At 35.6% G+C, this 15,407-nt stretch overlaps 1 protein-coding gene across 7 annotated transcripts in view; it reads right to left on the bottom strand.

Moving 5' to 3' along the window:
• Nucleotides 1-919: 919 nt before the first annotated feature.
• LOC105194346 (glutamate receptor ionotropic, kainate 2) overlaps nt 920-15,407 on the bottom strand; it is a 305,511-nt gene continuing 291,023 nt past the window's right edge. For 4 of the 7 annotated variants that reach the window (XM_039447762.1, XM_039447759.1, XM_039447754.1 and 1 more), the window contains 6 exons: nt 14,382-14,519; nt 13,064-13,262; nt 11,804-12,035; nt 9,521-9,636; nt 7,205-7,360; nt 920-2,785 (listed from right to left, as the gene is read on the bottom strand). In XM_039447762.1, coding sequence (XP_039303696.1) covers nt 2,591-2,785; nt 7,205-7,360; nt 9,521-9,636; nt 11,804-12,035; nt 13,064-13,262; nt 14,382-14,519 — 1,036 coding nt within the window. In that variant the 3' untranslated portion in view covers nt 920-2,590. Of the gene's footprint in view, nt 2,786-3,197; nt 4,911-7,204; nt 7,361-9,520; nt 9,637-11,803; nt 12,036-13,063; nt 13,263-14,381; nt 14,520-15,407 lie in introns of those variants that run through there. The other 3 variants (XM_026132211.2, XM_026132214.2, XM_039447773.1) reach the window with 2 other exon arrangements.

Raw genomic sequence — 15,407 nt, 5'->3', positions numbered from 1 at the left:
CTACATTTAATTATAATGATTACGTTACGCCTACTATTAAGGGTGGAGTTGAGGAAGTGTATTAATGCAGGTGTTAAAGAAATTAGTTGCGTGAGTAACGCAAACTAACTTTGCAGTTGCAATAGCATCACAGACAATCGATGTGAAATTAAAATTATAATTATCTTGTGTTATTACACCCTAGAAGTAGAAAAAAAGAAAATTACACTTGTTGTAATATCATTATTAATTTTATAATTGTGTGTGTAATTTATACATTTGACTACAAATCAAAAGCATTTTTTTTTTAATATTTAAATCTATATTCTAATTTCGATCATTATGCAAAAAATTTGGTTTATTCTTAAAAGTGAAATTTATTATTGCGGATATCTTTTACATAAACGTTATTGTATGTATAATGTGTGTACATATTAATTAATGTATTACGTGGATACCTCAATATATAAAATACATTGGCATTTTTAGAATGTAACATTAAGATTTTTATTTTTATGTAACTTTATTTATATAAGATTAATCTGGGAATAGTTGATTTGTATACCCTAACGGCTAAAAAATTAAATTTAGTCATAACTATTCTTTACTGAGAATTCGTACCTGCTTTATTTATTTTTTCTTATTTTTATAAGAAAATATTGAGTAAATTTATGTACATAATTATTTCTAATATTTATAAATTGTAGAACAATCAATAATATAATATGTAATAATAGTAATGTTTAATTGGATCGCAGAAAAAACTAAATTATTCCTAGGTCAACATTTTTTAAATAATTTGTCAGAATAATGAGAAATAATAGAGAATTAATAAACAATACAGTTAGTTAAAACAAATTAACGATATGGTTATCATGATCAAACAACAGTAGCCGCTTAACTGGGGAAAAGGTTATGAAGGAAATTATAACAAAGAGCGTTTGAATGAGAATTTACAGACGATTAATATATTCACGTTTAATATGTGTTGATGTTTGCATTACATTTTATATAAGAAGTAGAATCGCGATAGGCTCTTAACAAACTCGTATGTCGCGACATATGAACGCAAATATAACAAGTATGTAATAGTAGACGATATTTACAGTGGATACAGTGTATATGCATGTGTACGTGTATGTATATGTATGTATCGCGTGTCTGTACGTATACTTGTGTACGGGTTGTATTCAGAATTCGGTAAACTGTGTCGAGAATAACGAAATCCGTATGGAAGGTGTAGGAGAAAGAAACACAATGTATTTTACGTTTCTCCTCGCTCTTTTACGCTCGATCTTAAAATAGTATCCGCGTACAAGCTATTATAGAAAGTCACACACTCTTCAACACGGCGTCGAGCATTCATCCTCTGATTTATACGGCACTCTGTTTCGAGAGTTTAAATACTAGATCGGAATCGCGGTGCTCGTTTTTCCTTTACACATTTTTCTCTTTTTACGATATAGTGGGAAGACTCAAATGAATACTGCATGGTTCACAAGGTCCGCATAAACGCGATTCAACGAAAACGTTATTGGACGAATGAACATTAGCGAGAATCATGACGTATGTATTCCTTGAAAACAATCCTACTACGGGAGTTCAGCAGTCTTTCGCGTTAGATAGAATATCGACAATGCATTACGTGAACGCGGTCTGAAATATATTATCTACATCTGGATAATTTGAACAGCTTAGACAATTAAGTCTAGTTTACTGAAATAATATTTCAATAATATTTCATGACCTTATGGACCCCGTCAGACCAGCTAAGGGTATGAATAAAATTCAGATAAAGTATGTTCAAAAATTTTAACTACTTATCGCGAATCACACATAGGAAACGTTGATTAGCGATACAAAACAGTGCAAATGACCATTCGCGATATCAGGTGTCTCGCAGATTTGAGATGGACTAAAAATCCTCTTTGGCGGTATTTTTTTTACATCACGTGGAGACCTCTGAAATCGCTGTTGTACTTGCGTGTAATTTATGTTTCATCGTATCCGAACGAATTTACGTACATGGATAATAATATTTGAATTGATTTCAATAGAATACTTTATGTGATAACAAACAACGCATCTTTAACATGAAAGTCACACAATTTCATTCTTATTCATTCGATCGTTTTTCTCGCACACATGACACTTAACAGATCTTACGAGGGACTAGATGATGGACTATCTTATTTAACGGTGATTCGTAAAAAAAGGACAGACGTGTACACGATTAGAATTAAGTCCCTGTTTCTTTTTTCGTTTCTTGCATCGCCAATTCCCGTCGCAACGAATTTACAGGATCCCATATAAGAGCTCTTGACAGCGCCTTCCCTTTTTCTTTCCTATTAGAAGATGTAGTATCAAATTTGTATGTTTGACTTAAAACTCGACAAAATTGAATCTCGCTCTGACAGTTCACTTTTTTTTTTCTTATATTTAAAAGTGGTTTCGCAGTTAAAAATAATTTTAGTTATTTTGTTTTCTAAACTGTTGCGCTCGTGTTTCGAATTGACCGATCAATTGTGTTTTAATTCGCACGTGAGAAAGCAATTAACTTCGCAAAGAAATTCATCACTTGGCCCTTTCGCTCGGCTAGGCGTCCCTTTGTTCACGTCAGAGGTGCTTTTCCAACGAAGTGCCTGTACTTGTTGCATGCCGCGTACTTGCCCTCTTCCAAAACGATCGACAGACTTGAATGTTGCCCCTGACGTCGACAAAGCGCCTTCCTCGACGGCTTTTTATTTCCGTTGCTACAGTCCAAAGTGTATCGCAATTCGCTCGCCATTTCCGAGCACATGGACTTCTGAAAGTTCCACGAAAAGACGATTGCGAAAAGCACACATATTGAACCGTGAACAAGTTATTCAGCTCAAACTCCAAACAGTAAAATTCGAAACTTTATTAGTTTATACTTGTTTACAAAGAAAGAGCGCAATTGAAAGTTTTATTGAAAGGTGATTTTTCTCTAAAGAGTTGGAGCTGAAAAACCAACATCACTAACTTAAGAATTTATAATTAATGACTTAATTAAATATATGATAGAAGAAACAATTGAAGATAAAAGCTTCAAATCTTGTTAGTGAAATAATTTTGTACTAGAAAAAATTTAGTCTTAGGAAAGTTCACTAAAAAGTCTTAATTAAATTAATACAAATAAGTTACTGTAACTATACATGCTTGTGTGTTTAAAAAGCTCAACATTTTTGAAAAATTTAGTTATTAAAAATATAATCTTTATGTAGCTTCAAGGAAGGAATTTATACAACGATACTGACAATGAAAAATGTAACAGATAAATGAGCTCACCTCCTATGAATCCATGACGGGAGAGAAGCGAGAAACATTGCGACACAACTAACAATGTCATACTAAACTGTCACACAATGCGCGTCCTTTCAATTTCGTTTACGGTTATAAATAATGCAACATTTCGAAATCGCAATTTTCGTACAAGTTACTTCGCCACGACACAAAGATTTGTCTATTCAATAACGAAATTTCGCAAGTCCGCGTGCTTCTCCATATGGATCGGAAATACTTTACATTGCGGTGAGAAAGCTGCCTGTGGATAAAGGTGATTATTTTTCAACATATTGTACTTGTCCTGTGCATTGATTAATTTCTCATTGAAAATCTATATCAATAATTTAGATATTACAATGTATAAAGTTAAAAGATGGGAATTAATAATTACATAATACATTATCTGATACAAAATATTATCTTGTTCTTAGAGAAAATTGAAATAAAAATTTACGACAATCGAACAGTCCTGGCGGAATTTCAAAAATAACTTTTTTCGAAAAGAAAACCTTACTTCTCCGTTAATTAGAAAGGATCACTTTATAGAAATTATTTACGTATACGTAAGGAAAAACGTGAAATCACTCAAGATAACATATTGTTAATTAATTCTATTTTTTAGTATTATTATAATACTACGGAAAATAATAAATTGTTGAGTACTTGAATTTTTTGACAAGACGGTAGGTTCCTTTATATCCACTTGCTCTTTCAGTTTATCACTTATGACAATATTATGAATTCAAGAAGCAAACGGACTTCCGCGCACACTTACAATCTCATATCGGTTAGCTCGACAGTTACATATTATGTACAGTAAAATGTTTTGTAATCCGGTATACTATACATTTACTAACTAGCCGGTATAAAATCGTGATTGTTCTTAAAAGTTCGTCGCAGCACTATAAGTTGTGAACACCGCGGCCTTTTTTTGTTTTTAAAGTATTTTGATGTCGATTGAAACGTTTGCGACTTCGCGAGGAAGGATTTCGCCTTTCCTATTGCGAGGCTTAAAGTCTTCGTTTATTAATCTAAGTTTTGATATGAGCAAATGGCAAACACGTTGATCTTTCCAATCTTTCTTTCAGCTTTTGACTTCGATTATTTATTACGTGCATTGTGATAATCGCACGTTTTTTTTTATCGACAAATTAATACTGTCATTATTTAGATTTTAAGTTTGTTCGTCATGAATAGAAATTTGATATTGCATGATTTTGATAGAAAGATTGATCGGTTTGTTCGTTAAAAAGTGTGTGTTGAATAATTTATATTCTTGTAAGCGTCGTAAGTTGAGAAATATTTTTGTATTTTGCAAAATATTTCGTTACGTAAATTGTCGATACACTTGACAGAATTTTAGGAGGAAAATTGGAAAGGTCAAGGCTCGTTGCTTCTCTTTATCGTCCGATTATTTTCGTTTCTCCCTATACTTTTACGATCTTTATACAATTTTCCGATCTCTCGTGATGGAGTTCTTCCGTAGGTCCATTGAACTCGGATCGGATACGCTTTGAGGTACGACTTGAGTTTAAGAATCTGTTTTTTTCGCAGCGCAGTGCGTACCGTCGCTAGTGCAGATCAGTAAAACCCTCGCAGATCGGTTTCCCCGAGGATTTCTGCTTCTAGAACATAACACCAAAATGCCCGAGTCAGATTCGTAATATTAGTCAATGGTGCAGTAATTAAAGCGGGAAAAGGGCGCTAGCTATCAATGCTTATTTTAGGAAAGCAAACAAGAATACTGCAATTTTATCATGCTTTCTCATTGTTTCTTCAGCAATGTAAATATGCTAGAAATTATCTACTGTAAGTTATCGTAATTTTTTATCCAAAGCAGCGTGATTAATCATTGCTTCAAGACGGAAAACAGATACTGATTTTATTATATATGCACATAATCCAAGATAATCAATAAATTTCTTTTCATTATTTATTTATGCCGTTTTTTTTTATTATCGCGATATATTATCTATTGTATCTAATAACTACGATCATAACAAGGTATTTGGTTCGATCAAATCTTACATATCATAAAAATCCAGTATGCCATCCGATCTAATCGAAAGCCGTACACTATTCATCACAGAATGTGAATCTCTCGTTTCAAGATCGATTTAAGCCGATTTGAATTTTTGAAGTGGGCTTCGCTCATCCACCTGCTTTTCCACACAAATGCAACGCGGTTTGAAAGGAGGCACGGTAATACTAACGTCCGTCAGCTTATATAGAGTTGTTTGCTTTTGCGTACGCAGGGAATGATCCGCGCAAAGCATATTCGTATCCCTAGACGAGCCCTTCTCAAATAGTTGCTTGTTTGCTTACCCCTTTGAATATGTAAACGGTGGCACGAATATATGTCGCTCAAACCGCGTGCCGGTCATGGCGAGTTACGCAGCGCAGGACTTTGCATATGCTAATTCCATTTTCCCCGCACTCGACCAACACGAATTTCACTCGGAAATTTTTTTCATCAAAAAATGTTTTCGTTGGCTGCGTTTCCACGGCCGCGTTTCTCCGGTAATCACGGCGCTCCCGTATAATGCCAATGAACATAACTTTCTATTCATTTGTACAAGTGGCTTAATATCTAGATTAGGATTAGAACCGATGGACCTCTTTAACATTAAAATGGAAGGAATAAAATGTATTTAAAAGTATTAAATTGAGATAAATCGTTTAAAATTTGGAATTTAGAGAAATAAATTTTTGGAAAAAAATGCGGTAATAGTTACACTGAGAGAAAAATTTTTTTAAAGGAAAAAATATATTTTTTTAAAACCATTTTGACCTGTTTATTCTGTTTAAGTAAAATTATTTACATTTAATTAAGTATATACTTTAAGCATATAACTTTGTACTTTTATATTTTTTTACATTTAAATAATGGTTTTACAAATAAGTTACTAAAATTATTAAAATTAATATAATTGTTAGTTTAGATTAAAAAATCTTATTATCTTGAATGTAAAAATAGAAAGATCAATTAATTTACGTTCTTTTTATAAATAAAAGTAAATTTCGCGACATTAGTATTGTTAATATTCCACGATTCTCCTGCTGTTCAACAAACGCATCCTTTTTTCTCTTCAGTAAATTATAAATTACGTTCGTTCCAATAAACTTTTATCGATAAGGTGACTGATAGAACTCTATGGTTAATAAACTGGCATTGATTAGAATTATGTCACGTTAATTTTTTTTGAATTGTGAGAAAACAAAACAGTATTCCACAATCCCCTTCTTTTCTCTATTAGGGCCTATCGAGTAACCGATTTCTTTGTCTAAAGTAAATTTTTTTTGTTTTAAGATATTTTTTCTCTCAGTATATATAAAGATTAATCCTCTCAAATATTAATAATTAATTCCACGAAATGAATTTCGAGCAATGAATTTCTAGTTTTCTTATTTTCCATGTTTTTTCGCATATCAAGAGTCCGGGTTTGAGAATTGTTTGGAATTTTCGCAAGTCACGAATATAAGCATTTCAGTGTAAAAGCGACATATTCTCAGTAACGAGCGAGAACGAACGAGTGCCTTGTCTGTCCGACTAACGACGATATTCGCGCACAGCGAGACAATGAGGACAATGACGAATGGGAATAATGACGGCGGTAACGACGGTAGAAAAATGTAGGAAATTATGCGCGCGCGGAAGCTATAATTTTCATCGTCCTCACTGACAACGTCATCGATCGCCGAGAGCCCCGAGCCGTGCGAGCGATCAGACCCGAGTGATTCTGTATCGAGACCATTAGAGAGGAACTCCACCGTCGTGTGAGCATCAACTGATGTACTCGCGCGGTATGTCGGGATAGATCGCGTCAGGATCGAGCCGCACGGCGGTGGATCCTGACGCGATGATCTCCGACGTGGTTACCACGCGATCTCCCTCCATGTGTTATTTCGCATCACTCACCCGCTCCTCGATGGCTACTTTCCGACTCTTCCACACGAACTCGCAGACCGCGATCACGCAGGCAACACCCATGCCGCCCATCAGCACCACGAAGACACCGCCGACGTTCGCCAGACCGAGCTCGTTCGCCGCCGAGCTGCTCTTCGAGGTGTCGTCCTAGCCGTGAGAGAGAGAGAGAGAGAGAAACATCGATTAGCTTGTGGCGCATTAACGCGGGCGGTTACAGAATATAGCCCGCTGCATCGGTAATGCGCCGCTGGGGAAACGGTGGTTTTCGCGTTTAGTCCGTTGTGCACGTCGTTAATGCACACGCGGCTTTCGCGCTCGGGTGTTCATTATTGAAATGGTTCGCAGAGGGTTGCGCGAGGGTCGTGGAATATTGCGAAAATTTGATCACGCCTATTCGTACCTTGCCTGATGGATTTAGTGTTGAGATGGGAGCAAATAACATAATGGCTATTAAATCTTCTAATGTAGCAGTTTTTTTTTTTTTTTTTTTTCTTTAAGCATTCATCGAGGACAAGAATTATCTATTCTAAACCATGTTTAAAAATATTTTTATGTAATTTTCTTCACTATTTTTTGATAGAACAACATTAAATGTATAATCAGTTTCACAAGGAAGTATACAGCATTTATTTAAGATCTTATTGATCATAGTGTCATTTTCTTTGTAATATTAAGAGACTTGAAGGGTGCCCAATATATGCTTTGCATAATATATGCTTTGTTGTCATTCCAAACGTTACTTTTTGTCAGAAATTTTCAAAATGAGTGCAAAGCGTTACGAAGCAATATTCTTAATTTTGTATCAAAAAGCACAAAAATTATAGTATGCTTCGAAATAGGTTAGAGAGTCAAAATCATTCGTTCAAAAGTGGGTGAAACAAAGAAGTAGGGACAACTTGTCAGAAAGAGATTTAACCCGTACGACGAAAGAAGACAAAACGATCATTCATTTATTTGAACGAAACCTTACGTTAATATTGCGCCAAGCTCAGAATCAGTTTTATAAGAAGGGTATAAACACTATGAGACGTCGTTTATATGAATCAAAGACGGAATATTACGACCTACAATCCAAAAATCTTTCTCAAACAAAAACGCGTCACAAAACAACTGGCATTAGCTCGTGAAAACTTGAGTAAAGATTGGGATAACAAAAAAAAGAGTTAATAATTGCAGCTTTCAGAGCAGTATGAATATCATTAGATTTTCCAGTAGTTGCAGATGGAGCATGACATCGAGGAATTAATTCCTCTTACATCGTTGTAATCATCCATCTACGTTCATCCGCCAAACGGCGTGCAAGTTTGCTCACTGGATGGAGAAGCCGGTGAATTATCGGAAGAATTTATCGGCGTAGCTGCGCGAGAAATAGCAGTGCACGCAACGATGATCGCGAGCTCGGCGAAACCTCGATTTCGCGAATTCGCGAAATAGTCTTCCCCGCGTGCCGCCTCAACCTCCAACAGCCCTCACATCCCTGACGGATGAGGGGAGTTGCTGGAGTCTGGCGCAAGAATTTCGAACGCGCACTTCTTGAGTGCGCTAGCGCGCCAGAATATTCTTCACGAGGAAAGTGAGGGAAATGATGGTGGATTAAAAGCAGATTCGCACTTTTTTTTTTAAATCACACCAGATAAAATGGATTGAAGCGGATAAAGAAATTACGACAAGATACAAAATTAGGACAAGCAAACACACATAAAAATGTAAAGCTCAATTCTTTTGTACTTTTTGTTTTGGCTTGTTACCATTTTACAATATTATAAAGATCAACTTTTAGTCATCATGATTGGTCGTTAAAAATAGAAAGCAATTACCTTAATTAAAATTTTTGTGTTCTAAAAAATATACGATGCATTTGAATCATTTTTTGCAAGAATATCGTCAAATTAAAGCTGTTCATTTCTAGGGCGCAAAAAGTAATTTAAATACAAAATACAAAATACTGTCGATCTTAGTATTACATTTGAATTATAAAATACTGGCAATCTTTTACAACTTTATATTTTGTATTTCAAATTGGAACTGTCAGTATTTTGTATTTTGTAATTCAAATACTAAGATTGCCAATATTTTGTGTTTGAAGCTCAGCCTTGTACATTTTCTTTATTTTGTATTAATTTGTAATACTTTCTGACAAATCTTTTCTTCTCAGATTTACGTTTCTCAGTAATACCCGAGTTAGAATTTTTCATGGTTATCCTTTTTATATGACTGGTTTTTCAAACTTTTATCGCAAGACTCGCACATCCTGAAATTACAAGTAAACCGCGAAAATTCGTTTTAAGATACGTAATATTAACTTACTCTGCAGGTACCGCCGCGTCGTTTCTCCTTCCACCAGCGCGTTTTCAGCATGTGAAGCTTCCCTTCCTCCTGGAGCTTCAGGATGGCCCCGCTTATGGCCGTCGTGTATGGCGAGTCTGAAGTTCCAAGGTCGTTTTGAGGAACTCCTCCCAGTCTGCTTTTATCGCCTCGTAGGCGTCGTACTTTCGCAGAACTTTCGGAAGTTCGTTGCGGCAATCGTTCCCTCGCGCCAACGTTTCGCCGGCAATCCCGCGCGTGATCGCTTCCTTCATGGCGATACTCACTATCGACCGGTATTTTCACGCAGTCGCGAGATCAGCGAGGCGACCGGCAATGCGATTTTATTCGATCTCTCGGGATAAGCGTGGCAGATAAACTCGCTCGCGCCAGTTTCTCGATTCGACGAGGGAACGATTTGCATTTTCTTTCTATCAGAATTTCATTTGCGTGAAGGAGAAGTTTTAATTGAATGGGAATTTCTTTTATTCAGGCGACTCGATAGGCTGATATAAGTACTTTATATTGCAATATTGATTAGATACTTTTTTTTTTTTTTTAAGCGTACTGTGTCCGCTGCTTACATTAATGGGAGTTATTAAGAGACCGTAATGTTGGAAGTTGACAAACAAAATTATCTTTTCTTTTTGCTAAATTATTAAAGTTGTGTATAATTTTATAAACTTTCGTAATGTTATCAGTGAAAGAGCGAAAAAGAAAAAGATAAATGAGTGCATCACAAACTAAAATCACCGAGTAAGATAAACAATAGTATTCACGTGAAAAGCTAACGTTTAATATTTCCAGAACGAAGTGTGTATTAATATATCGCATTAGATTGAATATGACGAGCGTAATGATATATCCCTTAATGATTATGGATTTTAATGCACTGCTATCGATTACAAAACGTGCTGATTAATACTTCGGCCGCAGAACCATTTATTATCCTAAAATTTTGATTCACCACGTGTCAATATTATCGAGTTATGTGCGCGGATTGCTGAAATGTGGCAAAAAAGTTAATTAGCACGCTTCCTATTGAATAGTATAGTATTGAAATCTGTAACTATTGAAGGACATTATTACACGTCCGGGTTTATGTCCAACTAACACGAATCAGTGATATATTAAATTACTTTGTCGCGATTGAAGTATTAACATTCCAGTAATTTAAAACATTCAAATAATGAAAATGAAATATTTAACAAAACAAATATTTTGTTCTTTTATTTTTGTATTTGTTTTTTTAATACGAGAGATGTGAGTCATAAAAAAAAAATTGTGATTCATTATAGAACAACTCTTTCACGAAATTTATATCGGCGTTCACTTTCCCTTTTACTTCTCCTTCCCTTTACATTTTAAGTATTAAATTTCTTCTTACGTTTTTATGATTTATCATTTAAGAGCGCGCTTATACACGAAGAGAATTTTCTCATAAAATTTATTCTGAAAATTATGGTAGTCGTAAGATCGTATTTCGAAGAACTGTATGATTTATCAATGACTTTCTGATTTATTAATATCCATCATACTATGCATATTTTAACACAATGAAATATAAAACACGTTTGATCATTTTACTAAACTGTACAGTTAATTTTCAATAATTTTAAAGTATGTTAAACAACTTATGATTCTTTATTGTTTCAATAGAATAAATACCAAGTAACGATAAATATATACGATACTTAAATGAATTTTACAATACAGCATAATGTATCCAATCTCAGAGGCACATGATTTTACCATGCAGTATGGTAATCAGCGCGTTGTTAATACCGTAAATAAACAATTAGACAATAACATATTTCTCAGCAGAAGAAATAGTGTATTGCGTAAAACATGGGATTTATGATCCAGAGTTTCGAGTTCGAATCCTTTTAAGGTAAACATGTGTTTTAAAAGACGATATATGTAATATTAAACACATGGTCACACAAAAACGTTTTGTATGATTATATATCGTTATATACTTTAAAACATTTTGTCTCTAATTGTAAAAATTCAACGTTTAAATTTAACATTTTACAAGGCTGCATAGCAATGTTTATTACGCAGTTTATAACATGTTTTTTGTATATTTAAAAAATTTCTATCGTTATACATCATGATATTTGATAAGTTGACAAGTGTTGCAAGCTTGTCACCACATTTAGTAAAATTTGTAGCGAATTCGTTAAATATAAAAAATTCTCTCCGTGTATATGTTTATCGCATATTTTTATTGCGACTCCTCGTGTCGTACAATGCGTACATGTAAATGTAATTTCTAATACTTACTTAGCGGCGTGGCTATGCCGTATCCCTTGGAGTCTAAGAGACCGCCGACTTGAGTAAGTTCGCAGTCCCTCTCGATTACGTATTCGATGGAGGTGGATTCCATCAGGAATGCGTAACTGCCTTTCGCCTTGATCACTCGCTCCACACCCTCAACGTTGCTTCCCGTAAATACCGACGGCTTCGCCGAGTCCATGAAGGACCACATGCGTTGGTACGTCGAGAAATTGGAATCCTAGATCATGCCGAGAATTTCGTGGTTGAGTACGCGTGCCGTTAAACGGTGGAACGTCGGAGTGGAAATCGGTTAACCTCGAAGTAGGCATGCCTTACTTCGAGAGAGGATATCGCGTCTCGCTTACATCCTAATTGCACGCATCGGCGCTCTCAAATTAATAGGAGAATATTCTCGGGTCGCATCCTGCGGTTCCACTGTTGCTCTGATTGGAGATTCTTAGCCCGTCAGAGACCGTCAGGATTTAACTTAATTACTTGCGGAACTTGAGATAAAATGTAATACCTTGTTTTAAATTTCTTACTCAGTTTCTCTCTAATTTTATTATTTTAATGGACGGCACTTGTGTGTGTGTGTGTGTGTGTGTGTGTGTGTTTTCTTGTATTTAATCGCGTATATTTTTAGGACAAACATTATAATTAAAAAAATATATAAAAAACGCTTAAATGCAATTCTATCATTGGGTACAATGCACAGGCTAGGCGAATCGGATCAATTTTTCTTCATAGATAAAAAATAATAAAAACTAATTTTGTTATTAAGCTTTACTAAAAATTCTAATCTCTACATTTTTGGCTTGAGTTTTATATAGTAAAATAATACATGTTTCTTATTATACAACGAAAAAATTAAAAAAAGGAATTTGTTCGATTCGTCTCAATTTTGGATCAGCGTCAGTTTAAAAAAAATAAAATCTAAAAGAAATGAAAATAAATGAATAGATTTTTTGGAAGAGTCTATTAAGCTTTTTCGTAACAAACTCACAAAATTGGAATCGTGATTTTATATGAGAGACAAAATTTCTTTGCACATTCACGATCTCTACGCTTGTATCATCAGATTGATACTGAATCATATGCAATACAGAATTGTCGTCTATTGTTTGCGCTGCAGAGAAAGCGCGAACTAGAAGTAACTAGAGTGATAAAACGGATCGTATAAAATGAAAAATTAATAATAACTGTCTTAAAACTTATAACAACGATTCGATTCGCCTCAGTTTACTCTAAAGGTATTATAGTTCTTACCCTGAAGAAGCCCGCCGTGCTGCCGCCTTTGAGAGCACCGTATTTGATCTTGGTCTGCTTAGCGAGATCTTCGGCGCTCTCGATCGGGGAATCCATTCTCTCGACGGTGAGGAAAGCCGCGAGATTAGCCGTATAAGAGGAAATCATGATCAGCGTGAAGAACCACCACATACCAGCGACCATGCGAGTTGACACGGCCCTATGGTAAAAGATCAAAGGCTACATACCGTTTTCTAACTCAAGGCGTCTGAAGCGAAAATTCAGCATGCGAATGTGCGCGCAAAGCAGTCCGCGTAAACCGTTTCGTTTGTAGATCCATGCTCGATAAAGCAAAGCGTGTTGAAAATACGAATCGCAGAAAAAGGAATCAATGGCACCTGCCGTTCGCGGAAGTTTTCGAGGGCAACTTTGCGCCTTCCACGGAGTAATGGAGCGTACGGAAGTTCAACTTCGCTTTATGTAACGAGCCAGCTGTATACGTCGCGGGTGTAACCCATTTCGCAGTTAAGCGATCCGCATTCGCTATTAAACGGCAACGCGGGGAGTTGGCGAGCGGAATGGACATATATGCGAAACGTGTGCGCGCGAATTATTTTACATGCGAAAACTGGCGAGTGTACATAAACGCAATTATGTCATGTATAACGAGCACGTGGAATTATTGGAAACTACTTGTGTAACGGCATTCTAAGCTTCTAGCGCATGCCACGGGGGGATATCATGCATTTCGGTAACTATGTACAAGCAAAGCGACGTGATTAATTTTGCCGCATTTGTATACGGCATGCCGGAAATCGCATCGCAAGGATATCATTCTTTAACGAATTTCGAGATCATATTCCTGTTAAGGCGCGCGTTTTGCACTTTTAATTTCGAGCATTAAACATCCTGCTAATTCAGGTATGAAGTTAATTTTCTATTAAGAGGCAAGAGTCTGCTGCGAATTAACTAGAAAGTGAAGTTTTGTTACACACTGCTGCAGCCTCATTCGCTATAACCCTTTAATTAAGTAGATTCCTAATTAAGCCATCGATTAAATTTTCATTAAGGGAAGAGTCGACACCAAAAGCCGTTAAGGAATACATTCCTGCCACGTAATTTCTCACGTTTTCCGGCATACTTGGTGTCAGTTGCAGCAAGCCTACGATATAGCACGGTCAGTTTATCGGCTGTTACACCATTTGCATAATCCACGATAACGCGCTTGTACGCTCGCTCCCATCGCACAATTAAACTAATTTTACGCCGACATCGATTTAACGGATTGTCGTACTCTCTTCACGTTTATATATCCTGGCGTAATTCTTCAGTAACTTACTTCGGCGCTATATCGGAGCCTTGCTGCATGAGCGAGCCTATGGTGAACCAGAGCGAGTTCAGTAGGGTGAACTCGTTCTCGAGGACCTCGGACTGCCCGTTGCACGGATGAGGGTTCTCCCACTCATAGGGGCTGAACCTGCGGACAGGTGAAAGGGGAAGGTCCGAGATTAGATGTCAAAGCGTGCACCTAGCCGCGAATTATCTGTGTCGTTGTTCTCTGAAATTGACGACATGAAATTGAATTATATTATGTACATACTTCATGCGACCAATGAACCAATCGAAATCTTTCGCTGAAGCAATACAATGATTTTTTCATGATGAAAGCAAAATACGCGAATAATTCAAGATAAACATAAATACATATTTATATTAATATAATATAATATATATATATATATATATATGAATATAATTCGTATTTAGAACGTGCTTATAAAGATAGTGCGTTTGTTCGTCGTTCTATGTTCGTTTTACATCTATTGAACGATAATGATAGAATGACAAAAAGCGCGCTAATATCTTTACAGGCACATTTTGAATATAGGTCATTATCTCTTCGCTTAAAAAGGATAAAAACATAACGATAAAAAATTATTCTAATACAAATTTGATTTTCTTTGTGTAAGGAGAATTTATTTTATTGTAACGAGACCAGCGTTTTATTTCTTCAATTGTATCTCTTAATCGTATGAAACTTGCTTAATTAATTTTCTTAATTAATAAGAAGATAGAAGAATAAGATCTCAATTCATTAATCATATGAATTAGTGCTATTTCTTTTATCTTATCGCGTTAAGAAGTAATGTACAGCAGTAGTATAACATTCTGTCTTGTTCCCATACTTTTTAGTACGAATACGAAGAATATTTTATTTCAATTGCATGTCAAGATGATTTCTACTTGTGTTTTTTACCTTTCGATCGCTTCTATGATTTATGCACGCGGAAGGCAGGGACGATATTTAATTTTGCTAAATGATAATCAGCAATATGACATGCAACAAATGCAATGAGCACGTACT

This window comes from Solenopsis invicta, chromosome 1 (assembly GCF_016802725.1).
Source record: "Solenopsis invicta isolate M01_SB chromosome 1, UNIL_Sinv_3.0, whole genome shotgun sequence".
NCBI classification, from domain to species: domain Eukaryota; kingdom Metazoa; phylum Arthropoda; class Insecta; order Hymenoptera; family Formicidae; genus Solenopsis; species Solenopsis invicta.
The sequence above is the reverse complement of the archived record's forward strand: the minus strand, read 5'-3'. Positions and strand labels throughout refer to the sequence as shown.